The sequence below is a fragment of the Mesoplodon bidens genome (genome assembly GCF_964165515.1).
Source record: "Mesoplodon bidens genome assembly, chromosome: 2".
NCBI lineage: Eukaryota > Metazoa > Chordata > Mammalia > Artiodactyla > Ziphiidae > Mesoplodon > Mesoplodon bidens.
Genome location: NC_138177.1, coordinates 96,801,976 through 96,828,433, shown reverse-complemented (window position 1 = coordinate 96,828,433; position 26,458 = coordinate 96,801,976). Strand labels below are relative to the sequence as shown.

The window sequence follows — 26,458 nt, the reverse complement described above, 5'->3', positions numbered from 1 at the left end:
ATAAATATTTTCTGAATTAGTGCATGGTTACTATCTTAAATTTCTGTCAAGTTATTTTATTATTATTTTAATTTTTATCAGAATAATGGAACATTGTGTGCCTTTATTTCACAATCTTGAATTATTTATATAGATATGTCTTGATTGGACTGTTTTTGTCTAATTTATCCATATGATTTTACTGTTAGTAAAGCTATCTTTGTAATGATAAGAAGACCTATTAGAGGGCAGACTGAGATGATTTTTATAGCTTGCAGTTGAATAGAATAGACTTTAAAAATTACAATGAAATTATAATCTTATAAATTATAAATAAGTCATAAACGTAGGTTTTTAAGTTTTTGCTTAAAAAATAGGGTACAGTATACATTTTAAACATGAAGATTATTTTAAAATTTTCTTTAAATTATTTGTACTAGGAATCATCTCTGCTATGTAAAAATCTTTTATAAAATTTGGAATCTCTTTTCTTCATCTTTGGAAATCTTACATATTTCCTTGAAAGTTCAGCTTGGATTCACATATTCTATGAAACTTAACTCCTGATAGACTTACATCTGTACCTCTTTATTTGCATGTTCAGTGTTTATTTTATTTTGTGTTATAATTTGTGGTTGCTTCTAATACTTCTTAGAGTAGGATCTTAACCTTTATTTTCCTTTGTCTCCACTCTTATTATCCTAATTCTCCTATCATTTGTTGCTTGGAAGAGATTGACCTTTCTGTCTCCCTCTAATTTCTTTTCCACATTGTGGCCAAAGTGATCTTTCTTTAATGAAGATTATGGTACATGGAAAAATAATCTTGCTTTAAATCCTGCCATGACTTTCTTGCCCTCAGGATAGAGTCTGAATTCCTCAGTAGGCCTTCACATTGGTACCCATTTATCTCTTCAGTCTTTCTCTCACCCTGTCTCAATTTCTATTCTGCTCTCCAGCCACAGTAAATAACTCAGTTCCCTGAAAACATATTATGAGCTTTCTGGATTCTGAGCTTTGCTCGTGTTTCCTCTCTCCAAAATAAAATACTCTTACACTGAGTGCCTTTCTCCTTTCCCCTTCTCCCCCACAAGTGCATAGATAACAATTCTCATCCTTGAGATTAGATTTCAGTTTAAATGGCACTTCCTTGAGGAAGCGTTTCCTGAAAGTCTACCTCCCAGGAGGGGTTAAGTATACCTGTTACTTAACAGTAACAGTATACGCCTGCTACTCCTCTTGTGGCATTTACTAACTATGTTGAAATAGCCTGTCTTATTGTCTTCCTTAAGCTCCATGAGGGCAAACTGTTTTTTCATTGTTGTAAAGTCAGCACCTAACTCTGCCAGGCATTTTCTATTTGAAAATTTTTTGCCAGGCATTTTCTATCCTGGTGCATTTTCTATTTGAATCAAAATAAATTCGTGTTTTTTCAGTCTCAGAGAATTATTTTCTCTAATCCTAAATCGGAAATTCTTACTTAGTTCTAGTCCCATTCAGTTGTTCCACAAATATGAATAAATAAATAAACAGACACACAGAGGATAAGAGAACTTTTTTTTTCCTGAAACATAACACATTAAAAAGCTACACAAATTATTTTCAGCAAATATTTATTAAGTAGACCCTCTCACCAGCGTGGTGAAAGGACAAGATAACTTACTGTTTTGATCTTACATTATAGTAAAAGAGAGAGACACAAACAAATTAATCAATAAACCACTCAAGTATTTAGCAGTTAATTGTGCAGAGAGTTAAGATGGGATGTTAGTGACTGAGGTGCCATTTTAGATTGAGTCATAAGAGAAGACTTCTGAAGAGGGAGGATTTAAATTGAGATCAGAGTGTCGAAGAGAGCATTCTAGTCAAAGGAACAGCTAGTATAAAAGCCCTGTAGTGGAAAGAACATTAGCACTGAAAGTAGGTCATTATGGCAGAAGTATAGGGAGTAAGGGGAGAGTGCTTTGAAATAAAGCTGAAGGGATAGGCCTGGGAAAATTAGCCAGGGTTAGGAGTTTGGATTTTATTTTAGGTGGAGGAGGAAATCATAGGGGGTGACATTATTTGATTTGTATCCTTAAAAATAAGGCTGCTTTGTAGTTAATAAGATTAAAAGGGGGTAAGAGGGCACACAGGCAGACCAACTAGAAAGATATTAGAGTGGACCAAATAAGAGGCCAGGGTCCCTTGGTCTAAGGTACTAATAATCTAGGAGGTAGAAAGACATAGCTAAAGTTAGAAAATGCTTTGGGCCTAGAATTAATAAGATTTGCTCCTAGATATGAATGTTTAGGTGAAGGGTTGAGTGAAAGGGGGGAAATTAGGATAATTCCTAGAGTTTTTACATGAGCAACTGAGTGAATGAAGGTTCCTCTACTGAAAGAGGGAAGACTGGGGAAGAGTTGTTTTATCTGATTCAAAGGGCATTGCTGATCAGAAGTTCTGTTTTGGTTGTTGCTAGGTTTGAGGTCTCTCATTAGACATTTATATAGTGATCTCAAGTAGGTGGTGCAAGTACAAGTACAGAATTCTTGGGAGCGCTCAACTGAATATAAAGGATTGGAAATAGTTCACATATAGATTTAAAGTCATGGAGTAGCATTTATCTGTCATGAATTCCACAATTCCTACCCCTTCCATTTTCCTGGAAAGCAACCCTCTTTTCTGCTGAACCCAATTTAGCTAAAGGGAATAATGCTTCAGGCAGCCACAACCAACTACAGTTGGCTTTCAAGATAAACCTATAAAACTTAGGTGTCATCCTTGTCTGAGTCCTACTGACCTGTTTATAAAACTTTTTCTTAGTAGTTTACATAAGTATATATTCTCAAATTCATATAATTTGATTCTTTTTCATTTTTGTTAAGCTTTAACATTTTTACTTGTTCTTTTCCTTTGTTCTCATATCAAAAGTAATACATATTGATTGTAAAAAACTCAAACGTTATTGAAATGTGCAACTCGTCTATTGAAATGTCCTTTCAATTCCACCACTTGGAGATAAAGCAGAAAACTTTAACGAATCTTTAAGTCATTTAACAAATGTTTTAGTGCCCACTCTGTGCTAGTCAGTAAACAATATAGCAAATACCCTACCCTCATGGAGCTTATATTCTAATAGGGGGTATAGTCAATAAAGCAGATGAACATTCAAATAGATAATGTAATGTCATATGGTGATAAATGCTATGAAGTAGGGGAAGGGGCTGTATTTTAGAAGGGCTTGGGAAGTCCTCTGCATGAGGTGACATTTGAGCAGAGACCTTAATATTGAAGGAGAGGGGCTTGGGACTGGTCAAAGGAAGAGCATTCCTGATAGAGGGAACTTCAAGTAAACACACTGAGGTGGGAGCATGCCTGACGTGTGAGGAATGGCGAGAGGGGAGTGCAGTGAGTAGGGCAGAGAGGTGGCAGGTATATGTATCTAGAGTATGGGGAAGGGGTTGAGGTGAAAGATAGAAATTTGGGTGTCATCAAGCTGCATGGTATTTAAAGCCATGAGATTGGATGAGTTAGCCCAGAGAATGAGCACTGATAGAGAGAAGTGGCTGGAGGACTGAACCCTAGGGGAGGTGGGCAACAGAGGCAGCTCCAGCAGAGGAGAGGAAAGTGGAGTGGCCAGTGAGGAGCTAGGAGAGACATGGGCGTGCCTTGTTTCAGGAGCCGTGTAAAGCAAGTGTTTTAAACAAGAAGGAATAATTAAGCCTATTAAATGCTTTTGGGCTGATAATTGGTAACTTAGATAACATGCCCAGAGGAGTGATGAGAATGAAAGCCTGATCAGAGTAGCTTCAAGAGAGAATGGGAGGGGAGGAAATGGAAGTAACTGTAGTCAACTCCTTTTCAAGGCCCTTTGCTGTAAAGGGGAGCAGTGACTGCTGGTGACACTGAGGGCTCACTTTGAGGTTTGTGGTCATGAATTTAAAGTGAAAGCAACCAGCACAGTTGTGTTTTTTTTTTCTTTTTCTTTTTTTCTAGTCTTGTTCAGCTACTTGGTAAAAGGTATGGAATAGGCAGAGAGCTGGATTTAAAAGGTTTGAGGTTTTGTTGGGTGAGTGTTTTGTTGGGTGAGTGTTGGGTGAGTATTAGTTTCCCATGTCTATAATCCCTGCCTTGCTCCTTTCTCACTGGCAGAGTGAGAAAGGAGCAAGGCAGGGATTATAGACATGGGAAACTAAGATTTAAAGGTAATAATAGATTCTGAAAATGAAAGTGATGGGAGTGAATTGGATTGGAATTCTGAGAAAAGTGTTAAAGATGGATTGGGGGAAGAAATCCAGAAGTAGGAAGGTTTATTGAGTGCTTGAAATTGAGATCTTAAGGTCTAAGGTCTGATCATAGGGGTGGCTCCAGGAAAAGATCATTATATAGAGGCCAAATGTCAGATGGATTGCTCACGTGGATATTTCAATTAAGAGTAATGAAAAACGTAGAGATGGAAAGAGAATAAGCCTGTTGCTAAACTATTCAGTGGCTGAAGGGGAACTATCAAGAATTGTATCACTAGTAATTAGGATGGGTAGAAGGTGGCATAATCTGATGGCATGGGCCTTAAAGGAGCTGTGTTGGGGAGAAGTAGGAGGAACAGTAGTAGTGATAAGTGAGGAGGATATTTACCTCCCGGTAAGTCCCAGTAGTACCAGGAGTGTGGGAGAGAAAGTGCTCTAAGGAAAAGTGTCCTCAGGTGATAGCCAGTTTTCAGGTAGAGCATGAACATGCTGTGGCTATTTAGAGGAGAGGCTGAAGATTTAGTGAAAATTACATATTTAAAAGTAGTTTTTTAAAATTATGGAAATAGTTATGTTGATAAAGAAACTTAGTAAAATATAAAAAAGAATAAGGAAAAAAATTACCCATAGTTCCACCAGCCAAGAGAGCTATGTTAATATTTTTATGGGTTTGGCTTTTTCTTTTATTCTGAGTCTCTTTTCTTTTATATATATATATATATATATATATATATATAATATATATAGTATTTTTATCTGTATCATATATATAAGATTACATTCTGAGTAAGAAAATTTTTTTAGCTTTTTCTGATAATAAATATGTAGTCATTATAGAAAACTTGGGAAATGATGAAAATATAAAGAAGTCAAGGAAGATCAGTCAGGATCACAACACGCAGGGGTCACATTATCACTTTAACAGTATTTCTTTAGTCATTTTTAGGCCTTTTCTTTTTTTCCATTATTCATTTTCTACTACATGTGCTGATTTATTAAGTTTGGTCAGTAGTAGAGCATTCACAGGTTCTAGATGAAAGATAATAGTACAGTTATTGTTTTAAGTCAATAAAGTTTTGGGATGATTTATTAGGTAGCAAGGTCTTAATTCAGTGACAATAAATGACAAGATACAGGGCAATGCATAAGTATGAGTCATTATTGTAAACAGTCCATATCTGAAGTATATATTTCTCTTTACATGTAGGATGGGGAAAAAATATATATATATATATATATCCCTGAATGTTAATTGGATCTCTCTGGGTGATGTAATTTTAAAATTATGCTTCTTTCCTAATTTTTCTAAAGTAAATCAATAATTGTGACTTTGCCTTTTAAAAGCATATATATATATATATATATATATATATATATATATATATATATATTTTTTTTTTTTTTTTTTTTTTTTTTAAATGGCAGGCAGTAAAAACCAAGGTAGCTCCAAAGTACAAAATTAAGACATTCTAGTTCAGTCTGTTTTTCTGTTAAGAAAGCAAACTTATTTTACTTAAATATTTACATGATAATGAAATATTTGCAAGCAGATAACTTTGAGACACTTCTCAAATTGATTAAGAGTTTGTCTAATTAGTCAAAGCTAGTTTTAGGAAGTAGATTAAAACTTTTAAGCACTCAACAAAATGGAGTATAGAGAAGTAATTTTCCTTACCGTTAATTTTTTCATATATTCTCAATTCACTAAAAACAAGAGAAATAATGGTACTCTTTATATATTCTCTAGATCTAAATGTTCCTCAATTGAGAACGTGCCATGAAATAGACGTCTGTCCCTTCTAGGCTGCTCAGATTTCCTAGAAAAAGACATTTTTTCTCTAAACATTTCCTAACACGCAAAGGGTAATTTAAACTTCTTTGTGAAACTCGGTTGTACTGTGATGGATTTTTTTTTTTCCCAATGAAAAGCAGGAAATTGAATATAATAGCAAGAGTATAATCTTTTATCATCTGAAAATATAGGAGATTTAGTGTGATTTCACTTTTTTTACCCCCTTAGTAAGTTGAATTGGAATGGAAAATGGATTCATAACTTAGAGAACAGAAATCTGAACAATTAGTTGTAGCTTTGAATTGCACTGTGATTTAAAAGCTACATAAATCTGTAGCTTGATTTTTGATTCACTTAAATAAAAAGGGTACCTGTGCATGATGGGAAAAAATATATAAACAGGATGCAGAAAAAAGCTCTGTTACTGGTGTGGTATTTCTGAAGCCTTTTTTTTTTTTTTTAATCAGTTTTCTGCAACTCACAAGTTACTATCTTGTGGTGCTCTGACTTTCACTAATCACTTGTAAATACAAAGAAAAGTTTTCTTAAAAAAAGAAATTGTCTTTTTGTTAGGGGCAAAAGTATTTCAAATAATATATTTATTTATTATCATATAGAAGGAAAAAATAGCCCAACTTTTAGAAGCAAACCAAGGCTTTAGAAATAACAGGTAGTGGTCATAAGCTGCAGTATGAAATGGAAAGAATATACAGTAATGAAACAAAATTTATAAAGTTGAAATTCTAAATGATTATCTAGATGGTTATCATTGTTCAAGAATACAGGATTTGGATCAGATACTGATTTTGATAAACCTTGTTGATTTTGTGGTTAAATAGATAATTATTTGAGCCTATATTAAGTCAAAAAAGCATTTTTTTAAACAAGTAAGATGCTACCATATCTTCAAATAGTTATATATATATGAGAAATTACGGATTTTTTTTTTTAAGAATGGTTTTGGGTGTTGCCTAACAATTTCCTTTGCGGTTTGTCTTTCAAGTGGTTATAATTTGTGCACTATACTTTTGGAGACTAAGATAAAGATAAACAGTTTCACAAGATTTTAACTTGGTGTTTGTACTCATATTGTAAAATCAAACGTATGGGAATATTATTGTATGGTAATTGTATTTTTTAATCATATGTAAAACCATCATAGTAACAGCATTTATAAATACTGAATAGTCTAACAGCTTTTCTCAACCAGCACTCTGGGAGAGAATACCCTAATGCTGTAAAGTATCCATTTGTATATAATTATTAACTTCATCTCTGCACCTAGAAAAGTGCTGGTTATGTACTATTCTTGCGGGCATTGAGAAATAGTCACTGAAATCATTTTATGTTCAATGGTTCAGAAGAGGGATCCCAATTAAGAAAGTCTGGCAGACAGTCTTAGAAATATTAGAAGGAACAGAGTAAGTGTGGTAATGTATTAGTGATCATAAGCCAATAACATTAGATAAGAGAAAGTATTTGAGACTTAAAAATTGGAAAGAAGAGATTATTCTTTTATGTAAAATATATGACTATATTTCTTTAAACCCTCTAAGAATCAATGGAAAAACTATGACAAACAGGTAATTTAGTAAAGTTACAGATGCAAAACTAACGTATAAAATTATTACCCTTTATATATAAGCAAAATCCAGTTGAATGTTACAATTAAAGAGAAGACACCTTTTCAGTAGCAATAACAAAGACAATCTAGAGATAAAATGAGTAAAACTTGTAGGACAAAAAATTTAAACACTTCTGAAAAACAAAAGTAGACTTTAACAGAGCCTTTTTTTGTCAATTATGGTGTTTTTAAAGAATCAACATTATAAACATGTTAACTCTTATTTATAAATTTTAAACTATTCTAATAAAAATACCAACAGGTTTTTTTTTCTAGAGAGGAGGTAATAAAAGTTGAATTTAAAGTTTATAAGGAAAAATGAAGAAGCAGGAGGAATAGCCAAGAAAACCTTGGAAAAGAAGATGTAAAGTGTTAAAGCCTTCACAGTTTTTTGGGTTTTTTTAAATATTTATTTATTTGGCTGCACTGGGTCTTAGTTGTGGCACGTGGATCTTTGTTGCCACGTGCAGGATCTTCCTTTTGGCATGCAGGATCTTTAGTTGCAACATGCAGGATCTAGTTCCCTGACCAGGGATCAAACCCAGGCCCCCTGCATTAGGAGCATGGAGGCTTAACCGCTGGACCACCAGGGAAGCCCCAAGCCTTTACAATTAAAATAGTGAGATGCCTAAAAAAGCAAACAGACTAATGGAACAGATTAGAAATTCCAGAAATAGATTTATATGCAAATAGAAATTTTATAGGGATAAAGGCAGCATTTTGAGTCAGTGGGGAAAAGATGAGCTTTTTACTAACTGGATAACCAACCATGTGGAGAAAGATAAATTTGGAACTGTACCTCATACTATTACCTGGATAAATTCTAAATGGATTGGAGCTCTAAAAGTAAAACTCGAACCCATGCTAATACTAGAAAAAAAGCATGTCTGAATTATTTTTACAACATGGGAATATTAGGGGAACAGCTATGGCTCAAAACCTAGAATCAGTGAGAGAGAAGATTGATGAATTAAGTTACATTTTAAAAAAAAAAAGAACTTTGGCATAGAAAAAAGAGCACCATAAGGGAAGTCAAAAAGCATAATCAATTGGGATAAATATTTGCCACTTAGGTCATAAAGGGCTAACCTCCCTAATATAGAGAGTACTCTTAAAAATAAAAATTAAATTGGGGGCTTCCCTGGTGGCGCAGTGGTTGAGAGTCCGCCTGCCGATGTAGGGGACATGGGTTCGTGACCCTGTCTGGGAGGATCCCACATGCCGCGGAGCGGCTGGGCCCGTGAACCATGGCCACTGAGCCTGCGCGTCCGGAGCCTTTGCTCCGCAATGGGAGAGGCCACAACAGTGAGAGGCCCGCATACCGCCAAAAAAAAAAAAAAAAAAAAATTAAATTAAAAAAATTAAAAGCCTGATAGAAAAATGGGCAAAAGTATAAGGTCATTTAGTTCAAAGGAAAAGGAATACAGATGACTTTTAAACATATAAAAGTAGTTAAGCCTCACTCATAAAAAAGGAATGCAAATTAAAATATATTGTAACACCACTTTTCACCAATCAGGTGGATAAATATCCAAAAATTCGCACAATGTTTTGGCAAGGCTGTAGGTAAAATAAGTACTCTCATACATTGCTGATAGAAATGAGAGTGGTACTATCTCTGTGGAGAGAACTTTGACAAACATCTAGCATAATTAAATGTATGTTTACCTTTGATTAAGCAGTCCCACTTCTAGGAATGTATCCTAAAGATAAATTGGCAAAAATACATAAAGATATATTTTAAGGCCATTCTTTGTGGCTTTCTGTGTTTGTGCCAAAGATTGGAAGGAACACATATGTACATCAGTAAGGGACTTCTATGTATCCCTTAAAAAAAAGAATAAAGGGAGACAGGAAGTGTAATCAACAAGATGGCATAATAGGAAGCCTTAGACTTTCTTTCCTCCATGGAGACAGATTTAACACAACAAACTGACAAAATACCTCTGTGAGAAATCCAGAAACTAGTTAAAAGGTTCCTGCACACCAGGCTAATGGAAAGCCAACCACATGCAAGCTTGACAGGAAATTCATGACACTCCCCACTTTCTCTCCTCATAACCAGTCCCACCGCCCAAGCCTGCACATGGTGGACTGTTTGGGAGGAAACCCCCACTTCCCATATTCCTGCGGGGGGAAAGGAGTTTAACACTAACTGACTTTTAGGGGGATGCTGCCTGAGAGATTTGTCTTGCTTGTATCCAAGTACTGACAAAAATGGGTGCCTGGTTGGGCATCCCTGGGAACAGACGTCAGTTGTGCATTACAGTCTGCAGTATCACAGACAGACACTAGGTGGAACTCCAGGACTGTGACTTACTACAGCTCCAGGAGGCAGCAGTATTGCAGATACACACCAGGAGGAGCTCTTGAATAGGAGCCAGCATCCTTTTTCAAATAGGAGGTTACATGTGCAAGCTCAGAGAGGGCATGTACCAGAAAAGACTTGAGAGGTCTCCTGAATCTCCAGCCAGGCTATATAGAGTAAGTCCTCCCTGCATGAAACCAGACCACAAAATCTGGAGGGTTGACTGATTCTTGAGGTGCTGAAATCCCAACAATGAAAAGTAAGACATACAAAGAAACAGCCAACCATGGAAACAAATAGATATCCAGAAACCAAACCTGAAAAAAGGTGACATATGAATTGCCAGGTAAAGAATTCAAAATTACCATCATAAAGATGCCCAATTAATTAAAAGAAAGCACAGGTAGACACTAAACAAAATCAGGAAAATGGTGCATGAACAAAATGGGAATATCATCAAAGAGATAGAAACTGTGGAGAAGAGCCAAACAAAAGAACAACAATAACTGAATTGAAAATTTCACTGGAGGGACTCAACAGCAGATTTGACCAGGCAGAAGAAAGAATCAGTGAGATTGAAGGCAGGATTTAACAAAAATTACTGAGGCAGAGGAGCAAAAAAAAAGAAGAAGAAAAATGAGGAGAGCCTGAGGGATTTATGGACAAGCAGAGCAACAAATGCATTATGGGAGTCTCAGGAAGTAAAGAAAGAGAGAAAGGTGCAGAATACCTAGCTAAAGAAACAGTGGCTGAAACTTTCCCAAATCTGAGAAGAAAAACAGATATACAAATTCAAGAAATGTGAGGAACTTCAACTTGGATAAATATAATATAAAGAAACCTACACTGAGGCACATCATAATCAAGCTGTCAAAAGTTACATATAATATGAGAATCTTGAAAGCAGCAAAAGAAGAGCAACTTGTCACATGCAGTGATAACCACAAGGGAAATATTAATAGAATATACGCAAAGGGGAAATGAGAAGGGAACCAGAACATGTCACTACAAAAAAAATCAATGAAATACAAAGGAAGAAGTAAAAGAGGGAAAAAAGGTGAAAGATGAAAAAGCTACAAGAAACAGAAAACTGAACAAAATGGTAATAGTCCTTCCATGCCAGTAATTATATGTAAAGGGATTAAACATACCATTTCAAAAACATTGACTGGTTGAATGGATTTAAGAAAAAAAGATTCATCTTTATTCTGCCTATAAGATATTCACTTTAGCTATAAGGACTCACATAGACTAAAAGTGAAAGGGTAGCAAAAGATACTTCATACAAACAGGAACCTGAAGAGAGCAGTGGTAGCCATACTTAGCCAAAGTAGACAACAAAAACTGTCACAAGAGACAAAGAAGAAACACTGTAAGGATAAAAGGGTCAATTCACCAGGAAGATATAACAGTTGTAAATACATATGCTGCTAACATGAGGGCACCCAAATATATAAAGCAAACATTGACAAAAAGGGAGAAATAGACAGCAACATAGTAATAGTAGACTTCAGTACCTTAGAGGAACTAGGAAATCAACCAGTCATTCATTAGAGATTCAGTAGGGAAAGAGAAGACTTGAACACTATAGACCAGTTGGGCCTAATGGGTTGTTGTTGAGCCTGACCCAACTATAGCAGAATACACATTCTTCTTAAGCTCACATGGAACATTCTCCCAGAAAGATGATATGTCATGTCACAAAAGAGGTCCTAGCAAAGTTTAGAACATTGAAATTATATAAAATATTTTCTCTGACCACAGTGGAATGAAACTAAAAATCAATAGCAGAAGGAAAACTTGAAAATCCAAAAATATGTGGAAATTAAACAACAGGCTCTTTAACAACCAATGGATCAAGGAAGAAATCACAAGAGAATTTAGAAAATTTATGGAGACAAATGAAAACAAACAAAAACACAACATACCAAAACATATGGGATTCAGCAAAAGCAGTACAAAGAGGGAGGAAGTTCATAGCTATAAACACATACTTTTTTTTTTTTTTTTTTTTGCGGTACACGGGCCTCTCACTGTTGTGGCCTCTCCCATTGCAGAGCACAGGCTCCGGACACGCAGGCCCAGCGGCCATGGCTCACAGGCCCAACCACTCCGCGGCATGTGGGATCCTCCCAGACCCGGGCACAAACCCATGTCCCCTGCATCGGCAGGCGGACTGTCAACCACTGTGCCACCAGGGAAGCCCAACACATACATTTTTAAAAAAAGGAAAGAAAGATCTCAGGTCAACAACCTAACCTTACAACTCAAGGAGCTAGAAAAAGAAGAACAAACTAAACTCGAAGTCAGCAGAAGGAAGGAAATACTAAAGGTTAGAGCAGAGATAAATGAAATAGAGACTAGAAAAACAATAGAAAAAAGTCAACAAAACCTAGAGTTGGTTTTTTGAAAAGATCAACAAAATTGATAAAACTTTGCTAGACCAACTAAGAAAAAGAAAGAGAAGACTCAAATATCTAAAATAGGAAATAAAATAGGAGATATTACAACTGATATCATAGAAATAAAAAGAATTATAGGGGACTACTATGAACAGTTGTATGCCAACAAATTGGATAACCTAGAAGAAATTGATAAATTTCTAGAAACATACAACTTACCACTGCTGAATCATGAAGAAACTTTAAAGATCTGAACAAACCTATTACTAGTGAGGAGATTGAAGCAGTAATCGAAAAACTCTCAACAAAGAAAAGCCCAGGATCTGATGGTTTCACTGGTGAATCTTACCAAAAATTTAAAGAAGTATTAGTACCAGTTCTTTTCAAACTTTTCCAAAGATTTGAAGAGGAGAGGAGAATCCCAAACTCATGAGGCCAGCATTAACTGGATATCAAAACCAGACAAAGACACAACAGGAAAACTATAGACCCAGTATCCCTGATGAGTGTTGATTTAAGAATCCTAAGCAAAACAGTAGCAAACCAAGTTCAGTAGCACATTAAAAGCATCATACACCATGACTAGGGGAGATTTATACTTGGAACGTAAGGATGGTTCAACATAATGAAAATCAGTCAGTATTATACACCATATGAACAAAATGAAGGAAGAAAAGATGTGGTCATCTCAAACAATGCAGAAAAGTGACAAAATTCAATACCCTTTCTTGATTAAAAACACTTAACAAACCAAGACTAGAAGGAAACTACTTCAACATAATAAAAGTCATATGTGAAAAACCCACACCTGGGGAGGAATGAAAACTTTTCCTCTAAGATCAAGAACAAGGCAAGGATGCCCAATTTTCCCACTACTGTTTGCCATAGTACTGAAAGTTCTAGCCAGAGCAATCAGACAAGAAAAAGACAAGGCATACACATTGAAAAATAAATATTACAATTATCCCTGTTCACACATGACATGATCTTATATGTAGAAAATCCTAAAGATTACACATACACACAAAAACTGTTAGAACTAACAAAAGAATTCAGCAAAGTTGCAGAATACAAAATCAGCACTCAAAACCCAGTTGCATTCTTATATAGTAACAATGACCAATCAGAAAAGGAAATTTTAAAAACAATCCCATTTACCATAACACTGAAAAGGATAAAATACTTAAGAATAAATTCCACCAAGGAGGTGAAACGTGTACATTGTAAACTACAAAGCATTGCTAAAAGAAATCAAAGAAGATATAAATAAATGGAAAAACATCTCTTGCATGGATCAGAAGACTTCAATATCATTAAAATGTGTATGCTGCCCAAAGTCATCTACAGATTCAGTGCAATCCCTATCAAAATCCTAATGACATTTTTTTTTCAGAAATAGATTTTTTAAAACTCCTAAAACTTGTATGGAATGTGAAGAGACTATGATAGCCAAAACAATCTTAAGAAAGAAGAAAAAAGTTGGAGGCCTTAGACTCCCGGATTTCAAAACATAACAACAAAGAAACAGTGATTTAGATGGTGTGGTCCTGGCATAAAGACAGATATATAGACCAGTCAACTGAATAAAGAGCCCAGAAGGAAACATTTGCATATATATAGCCAAATGATTTTTGACAGGGGTGCCTGGACTACACAATGGCAATAAAGCAGTCTCCTCAACAAATGGTTTTGAGAAAATGGCTATCCACATGCAAAATAATGAAGTTGGGCCCTTACTTTACACCACATAAAAAAATTAACTCAAAATGGATTAAAGACCATAAACATATGATCTAAAACTATTAAACTCCTAGACAAAAACTTTTCTCCTAGGAGAAAAGTTTCAGAATATTGGTTTTGGGAATGATTTCTTGGATACTAACCAAAGAAGACAGGCAAAAAAAAAAAAAAAAAAAAAAGACAAATTGGACTTTACCAAGCTTAAGAACTTCAGCTCATCAAAAGGAACAATCAGCAGAGTGAAAAGGCAACCTATGGAATTGGAGCAAATAATTGCAAGTCATACGTATCTTGTAAGATGTTAATATTCAGAATATACAAGGAAGGTCTACAACTCAAGAACAACAACAAATAAACCAATTTAAAAATAAGCAAAGGATTTTAATAAACATTTCTCCAAAGAAGATTTACACCTGGCCAATAGGCACGTAAAAAGATGCTCAGCGTTACTAATCACTAGGGAAATGCAAATCAAAATGACAAGACATCACTTCACACCCATCAGGATGTCTACTATCAAAAGAATAGATAATAAGTGTTGGCAAGGATGTGGAGAATTTGGAGCCTTTCTGCACTGCTAATAGGAATGTAAAATGATGCCACCATTATGGAAAGTTAAAAGTAGAGTACCATTATGGAAAGTTAAAAGTAGAGTACCATATGATCTAGCAATTCCACGTCTGGGTACATGTCCAAAAGAACTCAGAGCAGGATCGCAAAAAGATATTCATATATCCATGTTCATTGCAGCATTATTCACAATAGCCAAGAGGTAGAAGTAACCCAGATATCTGTCAACAAATGAATTGATAAAGAAAATGTACATACATACAATGGAATATTATGTAGCCTTTAAAAAGAAAGAAGTTCTGTCACACACTACATTATGGATGAAACTCGAGGACATTATGCTAAGCTAAATAATCCAATCCCAAAGAGCAAATACTGTATGAGTCTACTCATATGAAATACATAAAGTAGTTAAAATTGTGGAAACAAAGTAGAAAGGTGGTTGCCAAGGGCTGGGGGCAGGACGGATGGGAATTATAGTGTTTAATGGGTAAAGAGTTTCAGTGTTGCAGTGTGAAAAAGTTCTAGAGATCTTTTGCACAACAATGTTACTTAACACTACTGAACTATATATTTAAAAATGGTTAAGATGATAAATTTAGTGTAACATGTTTTTTACCATAATAATAATAAAAAAAGAATAAGGAATATCTCTATATGGTAATGTGGCATTATTTTCAAGATGTATTGTTAAGAAAACAAAATAGCACTTGATATGTAGCAAATGATATATAGGAGTATAGCATAAGATAGGCAAAAAGTAGCACTATTACCTTTTCCATAAGGAGAAGAGATACACATATAATCTGCATGTTTTCTTATAATTTTGAAAAGAAACACAAAGAATAAACCAAAAACAAATATGATAAATATAGTTACCTCTAGACAGAGGGAAGGGATTAGAAGTGAGACTTGGAATGTGTATTTTAAATATACTTTTGACTTTGGAATCAGGCATTTTTAGCCTTTAAAAAAATAAAAGTAAAATTTTAAAGGTTGAAAGCATATTAAGTTTTTTCTACTCTTAATTTACTCCTGCCAAAAGAAAAACTTTTAGTTCCTTTGATTATTCATTGTTCATTGTTAATTTGTGTGTAATTAATTTGAAATTCTCCACCACTAGGTATAGTCTGCACTTGTTACTCTGTTCTCTTGCTTAATTTATCCTTTGAAAACATGATTTCTACTCCTACCTCAGTAACTAAATATTTTAATGTAGTCAGCATCCAATGTAGCACTGTAGCAATTAGAAACCCACTTTGAGATATTTAATAAAAATTATACTCTCACAGTGGTATTTTAAGTTTAATTTGGGTAAGCAAATAAGAGTACTTTTTCCTTTGCTTTCCATTTCCTATGTTAGGTTTGCTTCTCAGACATGTGACTTTGGAAGTTATCATTGAGGACGGGCCCAGAACAGAAACTAGGTGTCAGGGGTTTGCTTCTGTTCAATTTTTGAACTTTACCAGTCAGCTCTCAGATGGCAGAAAGCTTTCATATTGTTATTACTGATCATCTTTTCCAGAGCTTTTAAATTTCTTTTTGTGGTCCAGGCCTCCTATACACTTTGAAGGTCAGCATCTCCTAATGTCAGAATTCTCCTTTGGGTAAAGGTGCTTTGGGAGCACTAGCAAAGCCACCCTGATGACTTAATTGGAAGGAGTCTTGCAGAGAAGTTAAGAGCATTTACTGTGGTGCAAAACTGCCTGGGTTCAAATCCTGTTTCTACCTTTTATCTGTGTGACCTTGGACAAGCCACTTAGCCTCAATTTTTCATTTTTAAAGTGGCAATGATAGTTATATCTTCCTCATAATTTGTTATATGTGGATTAAATAGGTTAAGATATACCAAGCCTGGAACTGACCTGCCACTTGGCAAGAATTGTGTGTTAATTGCTTAACCTAAAACCAGATAGACACTGTTTAGCTCAGATTCCTAATAGCCTTGTTGAACCTAGGTATTTGATCAGCACTCTGGTCCCATTCCTCTTGGATTGTTCGTGATGATCTTAAGGCCTTTTTGTTCTGAGTTAAAACTTGTGATCACTGAAGTGATTAATAAATATTTCTTGCCCTCTTATCTGGTTTTCCTAAATAAAGTCCTGTTTCTTCACTTCTGTACTTTTTAAAATGCAGATTTCCTTAAAGAGCTTCATCTCCTGCCTTTGTCCATCTTAGCCTCGCCACTGCTTTCAGTGAGTTGCAGAGGTAATGGGGAGGTACCTCCAAGTTTCATGATCTTTTCAATACAAATGTTACCGTATTTAATAAGAATAAGAAGAAGATTTATTCCAGTCTTCTCTCAAAACTATGTGTATCTTGTGGTGCTCTTTGTCCTCATCTTTTTCTTTTTTTTTAAATCCTTTCACCTTTTTCTCTGCTTTTCCTTTTTTTAAAAAAATTATTTATTTTTGGCTGCCTTGGGCCTTCGTTGCTGCTCGTGGGCTTTCTCTAGTTGTGGCGAGCAGGGGCTGTTCTTCATTGCAGTGCATGGGCTTCTCATTGCGGTGGCTTCTCTTGTTGCAGAGCACAGGCTCTAGGCACACAGGCTTCAGTAGTTGTGGCACATGGTTTCAGTAGTTGTGGCTCGTGGGCTCTAGAGCGCAAGCTCAGTAGTTGTGGCACACGGGCTTAGTTGCTCCGCGGCATGTAGGATCTTTCTGGACCAGGGCTCGAACCCATGTACCCTGCATTGGCAGGTGGATTCTTAACCACTGCGCCACCAGGGAAGTCCTCTCTTCTTACTTCTTTTATTCCATTGTTTTTCCCTATTTCCCTCCCTCTTGACAGGGTATTATGAATTCTCATTCATTTTTCTTATTTATTTGCACCTTTGTTCTTCATGGATACATATGTATCACTTAGTAATTTTTTTTTTACTTATATTGTTGGTGTGATTTTAGCTTCTTATTTATGAGAATATTCTTATTCATTAGAATAAAGAGCCTTTATTAAGATAACGAATTGCACATCAAGAGCTGGGAATGTTGATTGCTTCTGCCTAAGTGTAATTAATTCTTTCTCACCTATACTTGAATAGAGGATAAGATACTTTTGCTTCTATTTATTGGAGATTCTTTTGGGGAAATGACTAAATTGAGGGGCTCTTTTCTTGTTTTGTTATTTAGCTGTTATTGTGAAGGGTTGAAAGTCATGTCAAACAAGGGATGTTTTACATTTTAATAATCTTCCACTAGTGTTTGAAATTTTAAAATAGACTATGCATTCAGCAGACATATGTTAAGCATTTATTATATTCCATACACTGTGCTGGGCACTGGGAATTAAAAGAATATAATATGGTCTCTGACTCCAGAGGATTCAATCATGATGAGACTCTGCAGTGTAGTGCAGAGAGCTTTAGTCTTGGAGTTATCCCACCCAACTCTGCCACTTACCAGTGTGTAACAAAGAACAAGTTGTCTTAATCTCTCTGAGATGGTTTTCTTTTCTGTAAAATGAGGGGGTTGGCCTAAATGATCTCTTATGATCTTGCTTAAATCTGTGATTCCAGCATTTTCTGAAAGTTACTTAAGGTTGTTGTGAGGATCAAATTGGAAAAAAATTATTAAATACTTTAAAAACTATTAAGTGTTGTCTAAACAAAGACATTACTATTTACTAACTTGACATTATTTACTAATGGTTTTAGTCCAAAGACCAGATGCATTAAGTGTTATAACTAAGTTCCAGAAGTTTAAGGAAAAGAGTGACCTTTTCATGACTTTGGCTGTAAGTTCTAGGGGTATTTTAGGATATCTTACTGTCTCCATTATTGAGTAAAGTAGGTACTCTGTAAATATGCGTTGATTTAAACCATAGGTTTCAGAAACTCAGAATAATTATAAGGCAAACCGCAGTTCCTGTGGTTCTGGGTTATCTGTTCCAAATTAGGTTCATGAAATTCTGGGTTAATGGGTAATTGTTTTTTACTACGGAATCATTGTATTTGTGTAAATATGACTGCATATTTACAGCTTGTCATAGGACCACCATGTCTGAATGCAGAATACATTGCTTTTGGGGGCCAATTTTCTTTGTTTTTTTTGTCCACTAAACATTTTCGAGTATATGATATATATACTAGACCTTCAAATTTATGGGCTCTTTTATAAAGTACAGCTATCTATATGCTTGTAGATTATACAAACCACTGGTAATATGCAGGAGGACTTAAGCCCATTAGCCAATTCAAAAAAGTTGAATCAGTAATTATGTTTTAATTATTATTAATAGATATTTATTCTCAGATCTAAGTAATAGTTTCAACTCTCTGAAATTTTTTATTGTTAATGATTATGATTATCACCAGTCTGTTCTTCAAAAGTTTTCATAATGTATACCCTTTTCTTTGGTTTGGTTTGTTTATAATTATTGCTAGATAATTTTATGTACTGTTGCAATGGTGAGACTCACTAAATATGCTGCTTTTGAAGTAAGATTTAGTATTTTTTCATTTACAAAGTTACTGGCAATGAAGAATAATAACTTGCTTATTTAATCTGCTAGCATTTAAGCTTTCATATTAATTTTAAGTTTCTGATTGTATGATTGTAAATTTGATTTATCTTCAGCTTTTGAGGAATAAAACTATTACCATGTTTTACTGGTAAACTCATGTACCTAATGACTCATTCTTTTTATATATGCTAGGAAAATGCTATTTCACTGTTAAAGCTAGAATTGAGTTAGTCAACCAGAAGTGAACCTCTAATTGTTTCCAAATGCTTACTTTCTGGGTTTGGATGCAGCTCTAAGTCTTAGCTCAGTCAGGAATTTGCTGAGTTTGTCTTTTTCCCCATATCCTTTCATTATGGCTAGATAGATCCATGCTAAAATCTATTTTATGATTCCCTATTACAATAGTTAATCAGAAAAATCTGGGCACAAACTCCTGAGCTAAACACAATTTTAAAAAAGCAAAAATACAGTTTCTACAGGTTTCTTTTACATTTTTATGACCTCTGAGATTGTTATAGAAATTGGCTTTGGTTCTAAATTGCTTATCACCATGTGATTTAGCAAGCACCTTTTTCTCCCCACCCCAGTTTCATAACCTAGTTATATAGCTCCTACATCTGAAATTTTTAACAATATTTTAAAATTATTATTGGAGAAAATTAGTGTGATGCTTCCATGTGCTTTGGTGAAATGCTTGCTGCTGTTGAATGTAAACATTTTATTAAAATTCTACCTAAGTAGGCAACCATTCCAAATTTTATAGTATAACAAAATCGGTAAGAACCTGTTGGTACACTCTCTATATATTATTTCCTTATACGTATCAGTTATATCTTTTATTTAGTTATTTTAAAATAGATGCTTGCTTCTAACATTAATTTTATTATTAAAATATTTATCTGCATTATGGTTCTTGAATTGTGTTAAAATGAGTGATCTCTAAATTCTCTGTTAATTCTTTTTTTATAAATTTATTTATTTATTTATTTATTTTTGGCTGTGTTGGGTCTTCTTTGCTGCTCGTGGGCTTTCTCTAGTTGCGGCGAGCGGGGGCTACTCTGCGTTGTGGTGTGCGGGCTTCTCATTGCGGTGGCTTCTCTTGTTGGGGAGCATGGGTTCTAGGCGCATGGGCTTCAGTAGTTGTGGCACACGGGCTCAGTAGTTGTGGCTCGTGGGCTCTAGAGCGCAGGCTCAGTAGTTGTGGTGCACGGGCTTAGTCGCTCCGCAGCATGTGGGATCTTCCCAGACCAGGGCTCGAACCCGTGTCCCCTGCATTGGCAGGCAGATTCTTAACCACTGTGCCACCAGGGAATTCCCCTCTGTTAATTCTAGTAGTGTGTAATCTGTGATCATGGAACTTCACCAGTTCTAGAATCCTCAAACTAAGGGCCACAGGTGAAAGTAAATTTTAGGAGAAAAACGGCCATACTAGTTGTTATTGTTGTTGTTCTTACAAGGGAGTAGCAGTCTTTGAGAGGCAACACACGTGGGTTAACACATAAAAATTTTTTTTTTTTTTTTTTTTTTTTTTTTGCGGTACGAGGGCCTCTCACTGTTGTGGCCTCTCCCATTGCGGAGCACAGGCTCTGGACGCGCAGGCTCAGTGGCCATGGCTCACGGGCCCAGCCGCTCCGCGGCATGTGGGATCTTCCCGGACCGGGGCACGAACCCGCGTCCCCTGCATCGGCAGGCGGACCCTCAACCACCGCGCCACCAGGGAAGCCCCAACACATAAAAATTTGAACAAAGGTTTGGATTAATTTGTAGATGGTTATTTGGGGTGACTTATTAAGACACTGTATTAAGGGAATGTCTTTAATGTTTTAAAGCTGCTCTCCTTAAGGATTATTTTAGATTGGACTCAACTCTTTTGTATTAATTGTGTTTTAGCTCTTTGCAGGGAAAGCTAGACTAGCCCTAGGTATTCCAAGACAATAAATATTTTAAAAGTTGTTTGCAAGGTGATATTTTACAACTATTGCTTAAGTAATATCATTGCTCATATTGCATGCCTTCTGTTACAGTAGAGTCCATGTTCTCTTCTATTCCTTTTTCCCCCACTTTATTTTGAAAGTTATACTTTTTATTTTTAAAGGTATATTTAAAAGTAAGTTGTCAACATACTAATAAAAAAACCATTCACCAAAAGTTCATGGGAAATGAAATTGGATACAGGCTTTTAATCTACAGTTGTTTTGAATTCATATGTGCCTTCCTCCAAATGGTGGGTCCTAAATAAGTGTTTGTTGCCTGATTTCCATTGATCTCTACAGGCTTTTTCAATAGTTGTGAATTCCTTTGAGGTAAGGCATTGTGTATTATTTATCTTTTTATTTCTGGTGCCTAGCACATGTCTGGCACATGGTAGGCATATAGTAAATGTTGACTTGAACTTTTCAAAATTGAGTTTGGAGTCAAAAGCCCTGTTCTTATTATTCTAGCTCTCCCATTCACTAGCTATTTCCTTGGGCAAGTTACTTTAGTGCACTAGGTCTCCATTTCCACAACTCTAGAGTAAGATTCCATCTGATTCAAGAAAATCTGATGCCAAGCAAAGCATATAGTGCTTAATTATTGCTTATTTGTATTGATTGTGTAATAAAATCCATTTGCAGGATTACCTAATTAGTAATAGATTAAATTCATTTGCAAAGTGTATCTCATTTGATGATGCTGTTGTGCATTGTTGTTGTTGCTATTTAGAATATAAAGGCAACTTATATTTTCTTTCATTTCCAAATATATTCTCTCTTAGTATTCCTTGTAGATTGACCTTTTTTTTTCTTATTGAATGAACATAAAGATGGAAGAAATTGCCTAGATATTTAATCTACTTCCTCATTTTATAGATGCTCTGGAATGTTATACTATTTGCCTGAAGCTATTTAATGGCAGAATTAGAACCCAAGTCTCATGATTTACATTTGAGTGATTTTTCCACCTCAGATATCTCCAGATTATTAGGAGTTTCTTGAGATAAAGATTGGAGAAGAAATGATCAAAATAGCTAAATTTAGTGGGCACATGGAAAAACGTTTCTTATTCTCTGGGTGGGGGGGTGGTGTGATGATTTGGGATATTGGGATTGATATATATACACTAATATGTATAAAATAGATAACTAGTAAGAACCTGCTGTATAAAAAATTTTAAAAAACTTATTCTCAAACAGTTATTCTAGGGGAACCATTTTTGTGCCTCATTTTCTGAGAAGTACAATAAGGAAAGTAGGAAAACATAAAAATTGTGTAAATTAGATATATAGAAACATTTAGTGACTGATCCTTTCTTTTTCCTGAGAAATGAGGATGGAGAGAGGAAAGAAAAAATCTAATGGTTGAATTATGCCTTATTATTCTACTGTGTTGTTTTTCTTCGCCTTTTTGGTAAATCCAGGGAGTCCTCACCTATTTAATAACAGCACAGTAGATAGAAACAGACACTATTCTTCAGGTTAGATGAAGGAATAACCGATGTTCTTTCACTGTCAAAATCCTTAACCCCGATTCCAGTTGCTTTCCACCCATTTTTCCTCCAATGTTACTATAGGTATCACAGATTTTTTACAGGAGCACAGAGAGGACATTTATACAGTTTGGAGGACAGTTTGGGATCAGGGAATATACCCTAAAAGGGGTGACACTTGAGATTTTAAAGAAGGAGTAGAAGCCAGATTACAGGGCAGTTTAGGGACATTCTAGAGAGGTTACAGCATGAGCCAAAGCATGAAAGGAAAAACAGCAGAAAGTGAAGTACAAACATGCTTACGTTTTAGAGAGCTTAAAATGTGAAGCAAAAATGATAGGAGGTGAAGCTAGTGGAGGGCAGATCAAAAAATATACCATGTGAAAGAGCTTACACTTACTCCCCTAGGCAGTAGGGAGCTCTTAATGGATTTTTTTTAAATGGGGAAGGAATAAAGTCAGATACTGATTTTAGGTAGATTAGTCTAATGGCTTTGTAAAGAATGGTTATATTAGTTATCTGTGAATGCATAAGAACTTAACACAAAAACCTCGTAGCTGAAATAACACACATTATTATCTTTGCTTTGGTTCAGGAACCTGAGCATGGCTAACTGGCCTCTGGCTCAGGGTCTCTAACAAGGTAACAGTCAAGGTGTCAGCCAGGACTGCAGTCATTCCAGTGCTCATCTGGAGGAAAATCCACTTCCAAGCTCACTGAAGTGGTTGTTGACAGTATTGAGTTTCTTTTGGGCTGTTGGAATGAGGGTCTCAGTTCCTCTCCAGAGGCCTCTCCGTAAGACAGCTCATAGTGTGGCAGCTTTGAGCAAGCAAGTGAGAGAGCAAGAGAGGAGGGTGAACAAGATGGAAGCCAGAGTACTTTAATTTAGAATCGACATCTTGTCACTTTTGCCATACTTTACTCATTAGGAGCAAGTCACTAGATCCAGCCCACACTCAACGGGAAGGGATTACACAAGAGCATGAACGCTAGGGAGGCAGGGGTCATTGGGATCCATCTTTAAAGCTGCCTATCACAGCAGACTTAAGGAAATAAGACTAGAGGTAAAGGGACCATTTAGGAGGCTATTATAATAATCTAAGTGAAGTGATATGGAGATTATTGTAGACATATGTAATAGCATGACAGGGAGGGGATGGAGTTTAGAAATGTTTACAATGTTAAGTCATGAGAACTTGGCGATTTAGAGCATGAGGGTTTTAAGGGAGAAGGAGCAATTAAAGGTGGCATCTAATTATTCTTGGCTTGTAAATCACTATCTGAAGAATATTTTCATTTGAATGTGACTTAAACTCCTGTCTACGTTGAGCTTTTATATTCATTACTGCTATTCTCTCCACACTTTTAGTTTTCTAAGCTTGCCCTTGGTGTTGCTTCCCTGGACACCAGTTTCTCAATATCTCAATATCTCTCAGTATCTGTTTAATTTTCCTATTTGTTTCTGTTCCTGTTTTTACCCTCCCTATCCAAATACTTATCACTGTACACAAAGTATGGAACAGTCTCCTAATTTCTTCCCTGGGGCCTTTCCTTTCTTTAATCTAGATTCTAAAACATCTAATATCTATGCATTTATCATTCATTTAACCAACAAGTATTTATTGTGGGCCCACTTTGTGACCAGCACTTTACTAGGCCTCCTTGGGAATATAACAGTGAACAAGACAAGCATTGTCCCTGTTCCTTTGTGTCTTCATTAATATCTTCTCTTTCTTTTCTATCTGTCAGAAGTACTACTAATCTTTTAAGGTACACTTCACCTTCTACCTTCCTTAAAAGGTATATGTTTTGTTTTGTTTTGTTTTGATCTCTATCTCCTATAGTTGTAATCAGGAGGGGTTTTACTCTAGAAATATTGAGATTCTACAAGTTTAAAAGAAAGAACTGGCTTAGGCTATTAAGTGTAATGAAGCTATTCTTGACCTTCCCTCTCAGTCTGCTTCAAGCAATAGAGCAGTGCCTCACCCCATGACTCATTGGACACCCCCTGGAGAGCTTTTTAAAAACATAGATGCCTCAACTCTCCCTCAGAGATTCTCATTCAATATGTTAGAAATGACAAACAAGACTCTAAGGTGAATTTGATATGTAGCTGGTTTAGAAAACTACTGCATTAGAGTCACCCTCACCATTACACTGTTAATTGCTTTGTGTGCATTTAACCATCCAAGTAGCCTAAAGCCATAATTTCCAAATACTGGTTGAGGACTAATTACATCAATTCATACAGACTTTGCGGCCCTATCACAAGAGGTACTGATTCACTAGATCTGTGGTTATATCCAGGCTTCTATTTTTTTTTAATAATCAAAGAAGACTGATATATAATCGGGTTGGAAAAACACTGGACGAATGAACTTAATATACTGTATTAATTTTTTTGTATTTTCCTTAACACTACTGTTCAGATAAATGAATGTAAACATTTGATAAACGTTAAGGACCAGTTGGCCATGATATGCTTTATAGATTATCCTTGAAGATTCTAGCGATTTGAAGTCATATTTTAAATGACAGTTGAACGACTGCTGTGTTTAAATTTTAGATGCTCCAGTACTATTCAGTAGTATGTTTATTGTTTCATACATTGATACATTTCACTTAGCTCTTTTACTTTTACTTTAAAGAATAACTTATTTGTCCCATGAAAAATTTGGAGCAATGGCTGGATTCTTTTTCCTCATATTATTCTGACAAATCTTTGTTATATTCTATTGGGAGGTATATTATTACTTTCTTGAAGGATGGGATTGTCAGAATGTGGCTTTAATAAGTTTGATGTCTTCCTTTTCTATAGTGTTATTCCTCTTTTAAGAGAGTCTGTTGGAATATTAATGCAGAGAACTCCTCCCCTTTTGGAAAATACTCTCCCTCAGTGCTATCAGAGGGTAAGTTTCAAAGCTTCCAAACCATTGGGTTTTGGTTGTTCCCAAGCTGTTAGGGGTTATAACTTTTATAAATATGGGTAGCATGTGTGTATAATTTAGTATTTCTGCCAAGACTGAATGCTGACCATGAATGCCATTTATACAAACCAGAATAAAATCATTGGAAAATATTGAGCGTCACTAAAGAAAATGTGGTAGAAGTTGTCCTCATCTAGAAATCAAGCAGCTCTTTTAAAATATAAATATGAATAGCAGATGATATAAGCATTTCTTCAGCATAGATTTTGTGAGCTCCCCTTTTATGTCATATATTCTTCTAAGGTACTAGGGGTGTAATGGTAAATAAGGTAGTCAGGGTCTATCAAAGAATTTATGGTCTGGTGGGAAAACACAGGCACTAAACAATAAATAAATAAGAAAATATCAGTGATGATTACTATAATAGAAATAAAACAAAGTCATGTGAGACATGGATGGCTATGTCAGATTTATCCAGGAAGTCATATTCAAGGAAATTGAAATCTTGTTGACAAGAAGGAGCCAGACATGAACATCTTGGAGAAGAGTGTTCCAAGTAAAGGAAAATGCTAATGGGAAAAGTTCTATGACTGGAACTAATTTAGTGTGTTTGAAAAACAGGAAAAAAAAAAAGCCATTGTGGCTGAAGCATAATAAAGGGATGAGTGGCTGGAAAGGCTGGGGAGAATGGCAGAGGACAGATCATATAGAGGTTTTGGTCTTACTAAGAGGTTTAGATTTAATTCTATTCACTGGGAAGCATTAGCTTTTAGGCAGGTAGGGTGTCACAAAATGTAAGTTTTTAAAAGCTTATTCTGCTTGCTATTAGAGAATAAACTCTAGGGAGAATGAAAGCAAAGAAAACCAGTTAAGAGGCTGTTATCTTCTAATCTGAAAAATCATGGCCTGGACTACAGTGGTAGAAGTGAAAATGGAGCTAAGTAGATATTTTGGATAAGTTT

At 35.5% G+C, this 26,458-nt stretch overlaps 1 protein-coding gene across 1 annotated transcript in view; it reads left to right on the top strand.

Annotated features, from left to right (window-relative positions):
* The window catches only part of SLC30A7 (solute carrier family 30 member 7), an 80,166-nt gene that overhangs the window by 32,809 nt on the left and 20,899 nt on the right, over window positions 1–26,458 (top strand). The window contains exon 9 of the mRNA XM_081257363.1: window positions 25,388–25,478. Within this exon, the coding sequence (XP_081113489.1) occupies window positions 25,388–25,478 (91 nt within the window). The remainder of the gene's footprint in view (window positions 1–25,387; window positions 25,479–26,458) is intronic.